Source organism: Mustela nivalis (genome assembly GCF_964662115.1).
Source record: "Mustela nivalis genome assembly, chromosome: 1".
In the NCBI taxonomy this organism is placed as follows: Eukaryota; Metazoa; Chordata; class Mammalia; order Carnivora; family Mustelidae; genus Mustela; species Mustela nivalis.
In genome coordinates this window covers 1,007,476-1,022,081 of record NC_139020.1, presented here as the reverse complement: position 1 = coordinate 1,022,081, position 14,606 = coordinate 1,007,476, and the positions used below count along the sequence as shown (strand labels likewise).

At 65.8% G+C, this 14,606-nt stretch overlaps 1 protein-coding gene across 4 annotated transcripts in view; it reads left to right on the top strand.

The window, feature by feature from the left end:
• Positions 1-14,606, top strand: part of COL18A1 (collagen type XVIII alpha 1 chain) — an 81,238-nt gene that overhangs the window by 49,640 nt on the left and 16,992 nt on the right. For all 4 annotated transcript variants that reach the window (XM_082719706.1, XM_082719705.1, XM_082719704.1 and 1 more), the window contains 12 exons: positions 4,954-5,040; positions 5,834-5,893; positions 7,625-7,754; positions 10,747-10,817; positions 11,076-11,180; positions 11,502-11,528; positions 11,826-11,888; positions 11,969-12,055; positions 12,420-12,473; positions 12,587-12,745; positions 13,208-13,270; positions 13,957-13,983. In XM_082719706.1, the coding sequence (XP_082575832.1) occupies positions 4,954-5,040; positions 5,834-5,893; positions 7,625-7,754; positions 10,747-10,817; positions 11,076-11,180; positions 11,502-11,528; positions 11,826-11,888; positions 11,969-12,055; positions 12,420-12,473; positions 12,587-12,745; positions 13,208-13,270; positions 13,957-13,983 (933 nt within the window). The remainder of the gene's footprint in view (positions 1-4,953; positions 5,041-5,833; positions 5,894-7,624; positions 7,755-10,746; positions 10,818-11,075; positions 11,181-11,501; positions 11,529-11,825; positions 11,889-11,968; positions 12,056-12,419; positions 12,474-12,586; positions 12,746-13,207; positions 13,271-13,956; positions 13,984-14,606) is intronic.

Below are 14,606 nucleotides of genomic sequence, written 5' to 3'. Positions count from 1 at the left end.
GAGGGGAGGGGCTGTGTTCATGGGGGGTGTCCCGCGGACGCAGATGGGAGCGCACCCCAGAGGGTCCCTGCGCCTGTCTTTCTGTCCTACTTTCTTTCTTTCTATTTTTTTTTTTTAAGATTTGTTTATTTGAGAGAAAGAGCACAAGTCGGGGAGGGGTGCAGGGAGCCCAGTGCAGAGCTCGATCCCAGGACCTCCCTGTGGTCACGACCGCCCTGTCCCCAAGTCTGTAACAGTTCAGCAGGAAGGCTACCCGTGCTGGTGGGGACAGTGTCACCATGTCATGGCGTGCCACAGGCCACCCCTGTCGTGGACAAGAATGCCCGGCACCTCCTCCCTGGGCCGAATCAGGGCTCTGTGTCACGCACACAGAACACAGCCGCCCGTCCAAACAGGCAGACGGAGTCTGGGTGTTTTAACGTACACGTCTTGGTTGTTTGTGTAGACAGACTGATTTTTTCACGTGATTTTTGGCTGTCTGAATTTCTTCTTTTGTGGCTGGCCTTTTTATGTTCTTTGCATTTTTGTTTTGATGGGTTCGTCTGTTTCTTATTGATTTATACAAGCTCTTTATATATGAAAGAAACTGGTCCTTCAATTTGTCCACTATAAATTTTATCTCCCAAATTGCCTTTTGCCTTTTTGTGATGTCACCTTTTTGCTTAAACCATGGAGATATTGAATGTGTTTATGTGGAACACGTCCATGGCGGTGACATAGCCCCAAGCCTCTGAGGTAGGGAAGACAGGAACGCAGCGAGGTGTGGGCTCCCTGCGGGTGCTGGGCGGCGGCTTGGCTTCCAGCTGATTTCACTTGGGCTGGGTCGGCCGCAGCCCAGCGCGGTCTAGGGGCTCGCAGCGCTCGCAGCCCCGCAGGCGGGAGGCCTCAGGAATTTCCCGTGTGGGTGTTCAATCCGGTTCCAGCCGGCTGCCGGGAGGAGCTTGGAGGGCGGATGGGTTAGCGCTTTCCAGACTTTCTGAATCGAGGTTCCCGGGGAAAAGTCCCTCCCGTCATGTGACTTACAAGATTTGGCAGAAGCGAGCGTGGGGCTCTGGGCGGAAGCTGGGCGTCCCCTCCGGCCCTCCCGCGGCCGGCCCCACAGAGCCTTCATTGTTCCTCTCAGGTCACAGACTCGGTTGGTTCCTGGGTCAAGAGCGGGACACAGCGTCTACTGGGACGTCGTGCCCCAACGCCGTTAGGGCGGCACTTTCCAGCCCGTGCTCGGGGGCCGGGGCCTTTGTGATACTCTCGACTATTTCACGAGCTCTGGGGCCGCGTGTCCCTCGCGGACTCTCCTGCTCGCCGTGGGTTCGTGTCTCCCTGCAGACGCTTCCTGGCGGCTCTCGGACCCCGGTCCCGCAGACAGCCCGCCCGGGCAGTGGCACCTCGTGCCCGATGGTCCCTTAATGTTCAGTGGCGACCCCGTGGGCATGGGGACATTCCTCGGCCGTGTGGGCTGTGAGAGAGGAAAGCTGCTCCCGGTCCCCCGGAGCTGGGGTCACCCACCAGCCACGGATAGGCTGGAGGCCGGAGATGGCACGGAGCAGGCGGGGCCACGTCGTCAGGGTTGGGGGTCCCTCAGCCCGCCGCTCCAGACCGAGGGAGAGCGGGGCGCCGACACCTGGGCCGACAAGCCCTTTTGCCCCTTTTTATGCAACTGAAGTGACCACGAGGTTCAAGGCCGCGGCATTCCTGCCGGTCCCTGCCTTCGCCGAGGGAGAGACGGGTGGAGGTTGTCTGTGATGGGACAACTTGCCCGGACGTGACCCGGCGAGAAGGAGCCGCGAGGAAGTCAGACGCTCTCGTGCCAACAGTCAAGGCTTGATGTGAGCCGGGGCAGAAGCCTGTGGCGCAAGGAGCGCGGGGAGACGGGGTTGGGGCCGCCCCAGCTGTGGCTGCCGAAGGGGACAAGGGACGAGGCCGACCCGGGGCTAGGCCAGCGGAGGTCCGCACAGCCGAGTGCAGGCAGGGGTGAGTCGGCCCGGGAGTGCCACAGGCCGTGTCCCCCACGCAGCGCATCCCGCCCCGTGCTCGGCCCGGACACAGCCCTTCCTGGGTCAGGCGCCGCCCGGAGAACTCTGCGGCCCCGGGAGTTGGGGTCCCCGGGAGGCGCCCCGCACTGGTGACCTCAGACCCGCTCGCCCAGCCCAGAGCTCTCGTCATGCACACAGCCACGCTGCGTGGCCCCGGCGTGGCCGCACAGGACATGGTTCAGATGGCCTTTGTTGACGAAGTGCGGCGCCTCCAGATTTCACAACAGTCGCTTCTGTCCCGTGTTTGCCGCGGGTCTTGTGATGTTTGCACAACTCCCATCTAACCCACTAAGTGTGTCCCTGGGGAGCTGCGCACCCTGGGCCCGCACGCCCCTCTTGCCTTTGGTGCCAGCCTCCTGGGGAGACCCTCGGGGCCCTGTTGGTGCTGCACCTGCTCCGTGGGAAGCCTGGAGCCTTGAGGGGCAGGGTCCGGGGGACTGTTCTGGTGGGATGTCTGGCCCCCGACCCCACCTGCCGGGAGCGCTGTGCCCTCCCCTCATCACTGCCACCCCAAGGGGCCAATGCGCTGCTTCCCTGAAAGCACGACCTTCTAGGATTTAACGTCTGCCCTGTGTTGTCCTTGTGTCTTCAAACTTGGTGACCCAAGTCACCTGGGCCACTCTGTCCTTCCGCAGCGAGCAGGACGCTGCTGTCCACCCCGGCGTTGGTGGCCCGGGATGGCCCGTGTTTCCTGCGTCCAGCGGTGCCTCCGGGAGCCTGGATGGTGGTGGGCACCTGCGTGTGCCTCCCCTGCTCCTGGGCTGCGCACGGGCTCGTTCACACGGGTGTGCTCTCGCCGCACTCACACACGCTCGCATGCTCGCTCGCTCATACGTGAACACGTGCGCACACATGACCCGGCCACACAACGCTCCCACGCACACGATCACGCACCGCCCCATGCAGCGTGGCTGCCCTCCGTGGCGGCCGGAGCATCCCAGAGCTTGAAGGAAGGTCTCCGGTTTCTCAAACTCCAAAGCACGGTCCACGGCCAACTCCCCCACCGTGGCGCGGACTGTCTTACCCTCGTCCTGGAGTCCCGGCCCTGGCAGGGGCCTGTCTGCAGCCAGTCCCCGGGCTGCCTCTTCACCCTTCAGTGCGTCACGGGGGCTCGGGCCAGCCCCGCAGAGGAGCTCTCAGCACGAGTCCCAAGCGGTCAGTCCGGGCCTCCCCGAATCCCGCTGACGGCTCTGCGGTGGATTCCCCGGCAACCACTGAGAGAAGGGCTGGGCCTCACTCTGACCCTGTGCTTTGTGGAGACACTGCAGGGCCACACTGCCCTTGGTGGGGGACGGAGGCAGGAGGAGGAGGCAGGGAGAGGTGACCATGGCCCTAGGTCTGAGGGGGGCCCTGCTGGGCTCAGGGTTAGACAGGGTTAGACACAGGCACCTGCTGCTTTGGTTGGGCTAGTCTCAGGGGCTAGTCTCTGGCCACTGCCTCCCCCTGCAAAGCAGCCACCCACTAGCCTGGGGACAGGCCGACGGACAGCCACCAGGCCCCTGCCCCTGACTCCCCGGTCAGGCCACTGACTGTCCACTTCCTTTGGAGTGCCGTGAGTCCCGGACATCAGCCGGCCGCCCCAGTGAACTTTCCGGAACGGACGACCACCCCGAGTCTGGCGGAGAACCAGTCAGCTTCCTCCTGGGGCCACGGGCCACGGTGTGGACCACAGAGCTACGGCAGTAGCTCTGATCTTCGGGATCTGATCTTCGGGAACACACACAGGGAGATGGGATGGGCCCCACAGGCCTCACTGTCTGCAGCGGGAGGTGGAGGGGGCCAGTAGAGTCAGCGAAACTGGCCCGGAGGTGGTAACTGTCCTGGGTAGGGATCTAGGAGTGCTTCCTGGAGGAGGCAGCCTCGGGAGGCACGTGCAGCCTTCAGGCACGGCTCAGCTGAGGACACAGTGGCGTGTTGCTGGTTGGTTGTCACATGCTTCTCGTTGGTGTGGAGCAGGAAGGTCATGGGGTCGAGGGTCAGCTGGGGAAGGGAGAAGAGAGTCGTCTGGAGGAGCAAACAGCGGCATCGGTGGCACCGGCTCGCGGCCTGTGGATGTGTGCAGACGCGGTGAGAAGGGCCCCGCGCGCGCACGTGGTTGGGGAGATCAGGAGGCTCTGGGGACACACGGAGGTCACGTGAACGACATCTCGGTGTGCGTAGCGCTGGGCAGGGCCACGCTCAGTCCTGAGCTGGGTTGACCCCAGCACGACGCCCTGCGGTCAGGACGGACACCTGCGCGCTTGGCAGCCGCCCGGCCGTTCTGTGCCGGGACCTCTCAGACTGGCCGAGTACGGCTTCTAGCGGGGAGCAGTGCGCCGGCGGACGTCCTCGGGGTTGAGGTGTTGAGAAAAAAGAAAACGCTAGAAAACAGACGTGTGGACACTCACTGTCCAGGCAGGGAAACCTCACAGCAGGTGTCGCGGGAGGCCCCGTGGCCTCGTGTGCCTGACGGCAAGGGCTCAGCCTGGCCGTCACATCCCAGGGGAGCGCCCCTCCGACTCCGGGGGATGGTCTGAGCTGTCCGCGCCCTGCGGCACGCCCACCGGTTTCCAGTCACGGACTCCAGCGGCCCCCAAAATAGCTGGGGTTATACGCAGCTGCCCCTCCCCCATTGCCAGCTCCCCAGGCCCCAAGCCCCGGGGTTTGGGGAGGACACGCAATGCTGGTGCTCCTCAGGGCCGGTGGTGCCCGTCTTACGCCGCGCCCTCTGGGAGCGCAGCCTCCATTCCACGTCCCGCACACGGATGCTTTGGAGCCCCAGGGGGCGACCCAAGCGCGATCTCCTCTCTGATTGGGCTTCGTCTGGACCTCGCTCTGCTCTGTGTCCCCGCCGAGGTCACCGGGCTCCGCACTGGGCGCCGGCCTGTCCGCACCACCTGCCTCGGGACCGGCAGTGACCCCTCTCTCCCTCTGCCTTCAGGGGGCGATCGCGGAGCTGAGGGTGCGTGGGGACCCCCACGTGAGCTCCCTGCACTGTCTGGAAGAGGACGACGAGGACAGCGGCGGGGTGAGTGTCGGGGTTCCCTCCCCGCCCCACCCTCCCCTACCCGAGCGCGGAGGGCCCGGGGCACCTGGGTGCCAGGAACCGCAGCGTGGTGGGACTGGAAGGGTCTCCTTTGAAAGATGCTGTTTGGGCACCAGGAACCTGGGACCACAGCTTCCTTTACCCACGCCAGAGCCTTCCCGGCCTCGAACTCGCTGCTTAAAAACTCAACAGCGAATGTGGAGGTGAACGGGGTCCCGAGACGCCGTCAGCTGGCACGGTCGCCAGTGGCCCCCACGGCCAGATGCGCGTGTGTGCGTGTGAGAGCGTGTGCGTGTGCAAGTGTGCGTGCGAGCGTGTGTGTGTGTGCGTGCATGGGATCGAAAGAAGAAAATCCATCTCTCGGCGTGAGGGACAGAGCGGGGAGAGCCGGTCTCCCAGGGAGAATCCAGAGCTCGGGTTGCCCCCAGGGACCCCACGGCCCCGAGCAGAGTGAGGTCCTCAGCCGTGTGGGTGAGCAGCGCAGGGGCGAGAGGGACGGTCACCTGTCCCGCGGCGGCGGCCGCTCTGTGCAGCGCCGTCAGGCCGTCCCCCCGTGGCCTTCGTGTTGACAGCTGTGCCCGGAGCTCCTCGCCCTGTCTTGTCCTCTGGCTCTTTCCCAGCGCCGTGGCCCCGGAACGGGACGACAAGTCCAAGGAAGGGAGCGTGTCTCTTGGCGGTTCGGCGTAGGTCTGACTGGTGTGCCGGCCGGCGGCCAGGCTGACCCCGCACGGATGCCCTTTGGTCACTGGCTTCCTCCCTCCCTGCATGCCCGCAGGCGTCCGGAGACTTCGGGAGCGGGCTGGAGGAGACCCGGGAGCCCCTCAGGGAGCCGTCGGTGAGTGCCGTGAAGCCGAGGCCGCCCTCCCGGGAGCGCGCAGTAGACCTGCACGGGCTCTCTGGGACCTGCGGACACATCCTCAGCTGGACGCGGGAACGCTGGGACTTGGGTGGCCCTAAGGAGATTTAAAATTTGGTTTATGATTCTGAACCCTCTTCGGGCCTGGGGGGCTGACCTCGATGTTCTGTTTATGCCTCCACGTTAGCTCGTAAGTCCAGCATTTCGGTGAGGAAGGCTCCGGAGGCCGAGTCAGAACTCCCCCAGCTCCCACCCTCTGAAATAATGCACGGGAGGAAAAGGCAGCCGTTTTTCCGATTTGCACAAAGGGGTGGCCCTGCCCTTCCCCAGCTTCGTCCCCCGCTGCCTTGTCCCAGAGGTCACGCACCGGGGGGCAGGACAGGCAGGGTCCGAGCTCCAGCCACACAGGGGGTGCTGGGGAGCCCCAGCCTTGCACTGGTTGAAGCAGCTCTGGGAGGGCACCTGGCGGGCCCCTGGACATAGCGTCCACACGTGGTGCCCGTGGCAGCCCCCGCCCGTGTCGGAGAGCCTGTGGACTCCTTGCACACGCAGCTGGATTTGGGTTCCTGTCACCCCAGGGTTCCCTGGTGCAAACCAGTGCATCTGGCAGGCTGAGCCTCATGGAAGTGGGGTTCTGGGCTCTGCCATGGCCGTGGCATGAAGCGTGGGACTCTGTGGCCCCTGTCGGGACTAGAGGGCTTGAGGACCCGAGCTGCTCACGTGCATTCACCCTTGGCCCCGTAACCTATGGCCCTCGAGCTGGGAACCCACACCCGGCCAGGCTCCGGTTTGGGAAATCTGGCTGGCCGGCCTGCGGTGGCTTCCCTGAGCGCAGAGGACAGGGCCATAGCCGGTGTGGGGTGGGCAGGTGCGGCTGGGACACACGTGGCCTCTAGGGCCCCCCGCCCACTCTCCACGGCCAGGCCTGCGCCTCCGTCTCTCATGCTCAGAGGCTCTGGGATGTCAGGGGGCTGCTGGGGCTTGGGGGTCCCAGGGCACCTTCCCCCAGATCCCCGGGGCTGTGGTGCAGGGGGAGGCCTGGTGTGCAGCCTTGGACAGGCTCCCAGGAATGACGGTCACCAGGGGCCCAGATCCACACGGAGTCACCAGGGAGCTCAGGCCCCTGTGGGTCAGGCGCTTGCAAGAAGCCTCTGGACGGCGTGTGTGGACGTCTGCGTGCTGGGCCGACACGTCCGGAGCTTCAGCAGGGGCGTGGGGGGCAGGAAGATGGGGTTTCTGAGCAGAGCCGGCCTGCCCTCAGGGTGCGCGTCAGCCTCCCGGCCCAGCTGTGACGTGCCCAGTCCTGGCCCCCGCCCAGCACAAGTGGCGCCCGGAGGCTTCCGCCCCCGACAGGTGTCTGTGATCCCCCCCACCTGGCAGGTCCCTGACCTTGGGGAGGAGTCAGGGCCCTGGGTGTCAGCACGGGGCTGCCCGGGGCCCGAGCGAGCGGAGCGGGCACAGGAAGAGCTCCAGCTCGGGGCGTCAGGGGACCTGGGCCCCACGGGCCGTTTGGGAGAAGATGGCCACGGGGGGCCGGGCACGTCTCCTGTCCAAGGTGGAGCCCCTGGTCTTTGTCGCCGTCTTTTGTCAGAATCTGTGAGCGTCTGACCCGACAAACCACGTCGTCACCTTACATGCCGGCCCCGCTCCCGTGCCCAGGACACCCGCGGTCACCAAATAACAGCCGTTTCTCCCGCTCTCGCTTGCCAGGGTCCATCGTCCAACCCCAGCCTTCCTGAGGCTCCCCCGGTCACTTCTCCACCGTTGGCTGCGGGCGGGAATGAGGAAGGTTCCAGAACGGAAGAAATGGAGGAAGAAACCACCGTGCCTGCGTTGGCAGGTGAAACTGTGGGCTGGTGTGGCGTCTGTGTCCGTGGTGTGCCCGGGAGCAAGGGGCTCTGTCCTTCGCAGATGCTTGCCCAGCCGGGGGAGTGGGCAGTGTCCACCTGGCCCCCTGGTGGCCCCGGGCGCATCACCGCAGAGCTCTGGGCCTGCTCTTTGTGGTCCGTTTCTCACGCTGCTGTGGCTGGTGGGGGTTTGCGGGCCCATCCCACCGGCGCTGCGGCCTCGCTGGGAAGACATGGGAGTTGGCTTGGGGGGACACATTGCAGGACGGATCAGCCTCCGCCCGGGACCTCCGTGAACGAGGCCTGCCCTGGGTCCACATGTAGGGTCGGGGACGTTCCCTGGGGACCATGATGTGGCATCTGCTGGCCGGGGTCGGGTACGACTGTGGGGTCGTGGGCCCCGGCCCCAGAAGGCTGTCACCCGCTTTGCAGTCCCTCTGTCCTGGCCCTGCCCTGCCCCAGCGACACCTGGACTCCCAGTCACTGCGGACGCAGCCGTTCTCTGGAACAGGACGTATGTGGGATCGTATGCCCTGTGCCTTTTGGTTGGAATCATGGGGTTGTGACTCGACACCGTTGGTCGGGGGGGTCTCCACGTGTGGACGGACCCGGAGCCGTCCGTCCACTCAGCTGCGGGGGGGGCACCGCGTCGCGTCCAGGTTGGGGCTGTTAGGGCGGGAGATGCTGTGGGGTTCCGGGCGAGCCTCTGCGGGGGCACCCGCTCCCGTGCCTCCCAGTCAGCACCTCGGGGGCACGGCGGGGCCTGGGCGTGCGTGTGCCCTTCACCAGCCGAGAAGCTGCCGACCGTTTCCCAAGGCAGCTGCTGCAGACGCCGCCCCCGCCAGTCCTGGGCGGCGCTGGGCACGGCCACCCTCCGTCACGCCCATTGTGGCAGGTGCTCCGGGCCGCTCATGCCCGGCCGGTCCCCGTGACTGGCGCTGTTGAGCCCCTTTCCACGGGCTCCTGTGCCGTTCACGCGTTGTCTTCGGGAAGGAATCCGTCCTGATCTTCGCGGGCTGCTGCTTTCCCGTCCCGAGTGTCGGGAGTTTCTGCACTCGGGCTGGCTTGCCCCGCCAGGCGTCCGTTCTGTGGATAATTTTCAGTCTGGGGTTTACTCTTCCTTTTGTGAATAGTGTCGCTAGAAGAGCAGAATGGGTCCGCTATGAGTTTAGACGAAACTCCATTTATCACCCCGTTCATTCATGGATCTCAGCTCTGTTGCTGTGCCCGGGACGTCGGCCCGGCCCACGACCACGAAGTTTCCGGCGTGTTCTGGTCAGGGTCAGGGCCCCAGGCTCTGCATTTTCCTCTGCGACCTGCTTTGCGTTCAGTTGGGCATTTGGCATAAAGCACGGTTCTCAGCTCCCTTCCCGGGAACTCCGTGCCCTCCCCTGCCCTGTCTCCTGTCTCCTGCTGAGCTGCGATGTTGCCCTGTTGGAAGTCAGGTCCCCTTGTATGCGTCTGTCCCTAGACTCCCGTGGTGTTCCGTGAGTCCGTCTGGCCACACCGTCCTGATTCCCAGAGCTTTGTACTGTCTTGAGATGATGTCGCGTGACGTCCAGATTCGCTGTCTCTTTGGGAAGCTGCTCTGGTTTTTACGTTCTTAGCATTTCCTTGTGCGTTTTAGACTCCGTTTGTCTTTTCTGCAAGGACGGCCAGCGGGACCGTTGGCCGGAACGTCTCTGGCCCCGTGGCCGGTCCTGGAGGGGTACGGGCAGCCTGGCGGATCCGCGCCACCCAAACACGGTTTCTCTCCTTTGTTTTCCTTCAATGAGACGCTGCTGTTTCAACGCTCGCTGAGGCTGAGATCTTACACTTGCCTCTGATCGTGCCAGTGCTGGGCATACAGGCCGCAGAGGTTCGCACGCCGTGCCGTCTGCCACGGGAAGAGGCTGCCCTCCTGCGCCGACCGGCGCCCCGTGGGGGTCTGCAGTGGGCTATGTGTGACGGCCAGTCTGCGGGGCCCACACCGTGGAGTGTGGACATGGCTCAGATTCCTTCTGAACGCAGGACAGGGTCCTGCAGAGCCGTGCTGGGGGGGTGGAGGCGTGGGCACCTGTCCCTGGTTAGCTGAAGGGCCTCAGATGCCCTGTGGTCCCCACACGCTGCCTGCGAACCCGCCAGGGCACCCATCCCCCTCCCCCGCAGGGGAAGAATGTTCCTCCCAACCTCCCTCGGCAAATGGGCCGCGTGAGCCCCGGGCCTTCCAACTGCCTGGCAGTGCGGACCCCAGTGGATGAAGGTTTGGGGGAGCAGCCTTAGTGCATCCCCCAAATTCCTTGTCAGTCACAAAGGGGAAGGCGCCCATCCTGAGCCTGTCTTGGCATCAGCAGGGCGAGCCGGCGGCTGGTGTCTCAGGGGCCGGTGCTCTGGGGTCTCTGGTCTGCCTGGTGTTGTTGCCCCGGAGCTCTGTGGAAACGTCCGCAGCTCCAGGCCCTCCTGAGGCAGGCCAGCGGCCCATCTGGCCGGACTTGGCCCACGGGCAGCTCATTTCCTGGGGTCCTGGCACGTCCCCCGTCCACCGTGCCCAGGAAGAAGCTGCAGAGGATGGCGTGGGGCCAGTGGAGGCGCTTTGGTCCGAGCTGTTCAGTCACCGTGTGTAACAGCACGAGACGTCCTGACGTGACCGCCGGGCGCAGGACGGCGTCCCTGAGCTCGGGGAGAGTGTGGCATCTAGAGGAAGGGCTGCGATGCACGCAGCAAGCGTTAGGGTTCGGCAAGGGAAGGAATAACGTGTGTGCACATGAGTGCAGGACAGTGCACGTGTGTGTGCGCACGTGTGCGAGCGTGTGCAAGTGTGCGCGTGTGCACAGGAACTGTGTGTGCGGGGTGAGTGTGTGCGTGTGCACACGCGTCGATGTGTCGGGGACACAGCTGGGCTCCAGGCAGGCCGCGTCCCAGGACCGCAGGCAGCCTGGGTCGGGCCGTGAGCCCCACGTGCCGCCGGCCGTGCTCCGGGTGTGACGGCCACCTCTGCTCCCCCAGCTCGGACCCTCCCCACCTTGGATCTGGTCACCGCAGGGAGCGTTTGGAGCCTCGGGGGCGGCCTGGAAGAGGTGAGGCCCCTTCCCTGACTGCGGTGGGCGGTGCTTCTAGCATGCACGGGGTTTCCGGCACAGCTGCTGGGGCCACACTGCGTCTTCCGTCCTTGTCCTGGGGCTGCACCCAGGGGCCCCTGTGGCCCTCGCAGTGCTAGGAGCGCGTGGCCGGCCCGGCTGGCGCCAGCACCCACTGTGTGTCCTGTGCATGCCTCCGGGACTCTGCAGGGTGTGGCCGTGGGCCCCTCAGCCTATGTCCTCTCTTCTTCATCCCAGGGTCCTGCCGCGCAGAGCCCTGAGCCTGTTCCCGGGCCGCAGTGCCCTCCTGGCCCCCCAGGGCCTCCAGGGAAGGATGGCATCCCTGGAAGGGACGGCGAGCCAGTGAGTCGACCTGTGCTGGGCCGGGCCGGGGTGATGGGCTGGGGCAGGAGGGGACAGGTAGGAGGGGTGTGGCCAACCAGTAGGTCCTGGGAGGGCGACCTCGGGCTAGCCCTGACCTCGAGGGCACATCCTCCCTGCGCCAGGAGGCCGGGGGCGACCGCCGGCAGGGCCAGCCCACAGCGTGTGGGGAGGGAGGCTCTCCGGGTCCACCCCTGGCCCTTCCATGGGGCTTGGGGTGCGGGGCTCCAGGTCCGTGTTCAGATCGGTGTGGGGACACGGGGGGTCGCTGTCTGGGGCTCACGGTTCTCTCGCTCGTTCCAGGGGGATCCCGGTGAAGACGGGACACCGGTGAGTTGGCCCTTCCTGCAGAGCGGGCTGCATCTGTCACGTGGGTGTGAGACCGGCAGGCTTTGTCCTGTGGCGCTCTCTCAACTCCGCTCAGCACAGGGATTTCAAAAATGAAGCCATTTTGAAAATTCAGCTTAATTTTTGTCAAGAAAATACAAGTCTAACTGTTGATTGAAAAATACACAGTTACGTGTTCCTCCTCCGGCGGCTCCGCCCGGCTCAGCTGTCTGCCCGGCAGCCTGTCTGCGACAGCAAAGGGCCCGCTCCCTGACCGAGCTGCTGGTCTTTGTTTTCCAGGGCGACCCTGGGCCACAGGGCTTCCCCGGGACCCCGGGAGACGCGGGCCCCAAGGGCGAGAAGGTGAGGGTCAGGGCCCCCGGCTCCCCAGCCCTGATGGCAGCGAGGGCCATGCACCCTGACGTAACTGCTCTTTTACCCAGGGGGACCCTGGGGTCGGGCCGAGAGGACCTCCAGGACCCCAAGGGCCTCCAGGGCCACCGGGCCCCTCCTTCAGGCATGACAAGCTGGTGAGTCGCGGCTCTGGTCCCTTCCAGCACGGGCCCACCTGCAGCCCCAGGACGAGAGACCCTCTTCCCGGCTGGGCTCTGTAACACCTTCTTCAGACTCACCCACTTCCCAAGAGGGTGTCCAAGCCTGGGGGTCGGCCCCTGCCTTCTGGGCTGCGGGGAGTAGGGGTCCGTGGGGCCTGCCAGGCTGCGGCCCTTCCTGCTGTGGCTTCTCACTGCATCCTCCCGACTGTGGGCCGCGTGGGCAGGGCTCGCGGGGAGTATCAGGCCAGGGCGAGCCCCTCCCCACTGACCTCAGGCAAGGGGACAGCCGGCTGGGAGGGCCTGGGCTCCCGACGACATGTCTCTGGGCTCTCTCCCTCAGACCTTCATCGACATGGAGGGCTCCGGGTTCGGCGGAGACCTGGAGAGCCTCCGGGTGAGTGTCCCCAGGTTCTGCTGGCTCCGTGGGCACGTGGATCCCGTGGGGGTGGGGGCCGTCCCTCGGCAGGGGCCGTGAGCCGCGACCACCCCGTGGTTCTCCATGTGCAGGGCCCCAGAGGCTACCCCGGCCCCCCGGGGCCCCCAGGCGTCCCAGGCCTGCCGGGAGAGCCAGGCCGCTTCGGGATGAACAGCTCCGACGTGCCAGGACCCGCCGGCCTCCCTGGTGTGCCCGGGCGGAACGGGCCCCCTGGGCTTCCTGGCACCCCGGTAAGGCCTGCCTCCTGCCCCTCCTGTCTTGTCCCCACCCGGGCTTGGCCTAGCCCTACCCCTGAGTCCGCGGAAGGAGGGGCCTAGGCAGCCAGCGGTGCCACACGTGGGACCACTGTGGTTGGTTGGGCCACGGGAACCAGGTGTGCGTCCTGGGGCATCTGCTCGGCAGCTCCCGACCCTGGCACGCCGCCCCGTGCGGTGACCACCCCCTCCCCCTCCCGTATTCGAGCAACTCCAACAAAAGCAGAGGAGAGGAAAGAAATGTAAAAACTGCGCCCGCTGTGTGCGGCCTGCGAGCCACGGGCAGGGTCTCTGGCGCGCTGCGATCTGGCCCTTCGGGGGAGAGTCCGAGGCCTGGATTCCGAGGAGAGCCCACGCCCAGAGAGTCATCCACGAACCCATGAATCTTTCTCCGCGACTGAGTTCCGTCTGGCCCCACACTCTGCTTCTGTCCCCCAGGGACCGCCAGGCCCTCCAGGAAGAGACGGGGGACCGGGGAAGACGGGCCAGAAAGGCAGCCCCGTAAGTCTGGGGGGCGTTGACCTGCGCGCACGGGAAACACCACAAAGGCGGCCACACAGGGCAGGTGGCCTTACTCCAGCGTGCGGCCACCGTCCGCCATCTGTCAAAGCTGCCGGGGGTCTGCCAGTGGGGGCCGGCGGCCTCCGGAGTTGGCCGAGAACAATGCAAAAATTCAGGACGCCGGGCCTAGTGTTTCCTACGGAAACGAGCAGGCTAAGGGGGTTGGGGTTTTGAGTGAGACTGACACTTGATTTGGAAGTTCTGTCTCAGGTTTTAATTTTGGTTTGGGTTTCCAGGGTGGGGATGCCGGCCGTCTTCGGTGCGACCCTACTGTGAGCGCCCGGCAGCATGGGGCTGAGCAGGGGCGCGGTCTGTGACCCGCTGTGCTCCGGCCCGCACCGTGGGGGCAGCTGGGCTAGAGGGGCTCTCCCCCTGGGGCGGCCGCCATCACCCCCCTCCCCGTCGAGCCTCGTCCCGCCTGGAACGGGGTGGGGACGGCAGCCCCGCAGGTGTGCTGGGCCGGGGGCTCCCCCAGAGCGCGCGAGCCCGTCTCCCGGGCGCCGCGCAGGACGAGTCGGCTCAGTGACGGTGACCTTGTGGGTCGGGATGGAATGAGCGAATCCGTGTGCTTCCCCCGCGTCGGCTGTCATCTTCTGCTTCGAGTGATTGTCGTCTCTCTCCTGCAGGGCGACGCGGGCGCCCCGGGACCTAAGGTACGGATGAGCCGGCCGCTGTCCGCTGGGTGGGGGGCTGGGAAAAGAAACGGGAGAGGTCAGCGCGGGCGGGGACGCCCGAGCACAGACGTCAACACAGAAGCTTCCCGAAGGTGGAGGGTACCAGACGAGCTGGTCTGATGGGACCGGAAAGCAGGAAGAGTAGAACCAGGGAAGCAGAGTTCATGATTCTGCTGAGGTCGGCCCTCAGGCCAGGGGGTGCTATACGTCAGAACTCTGACTCTTTGTTAAACTGGCCTCAGGACGGCCCCTGCCCTGAGCCCAGCCCTCTGCAGGGGAGCCCCCTGCCTCGGCTCCCCACTCCCCTTCCCTGCTCGCACGCTGGGAGGCACCGGGCCCTTGGGACCCAGGCACCCTCAGAGGCATCCCAGCGGCTCCTGCACGCCCACCCCCCACCGCGTGCTCTGGGCCCCGAAGGCCCCCGCTGCGTCACTGCTTCGGGGCGCCGTCCCTCACCGGCCCGCCACGGCCCTCCGCACCCCTCCGCCCTGCGCCCCCCGCGCCCCGACCTGGAGGGAGGGTCTCCGCATGTGCGTCCGCGGGTGTCCCGGCCTCGCCTCGCTGTGTCCACTTCTCTGCGCAGCCGGTACCTGGTGTCTTGC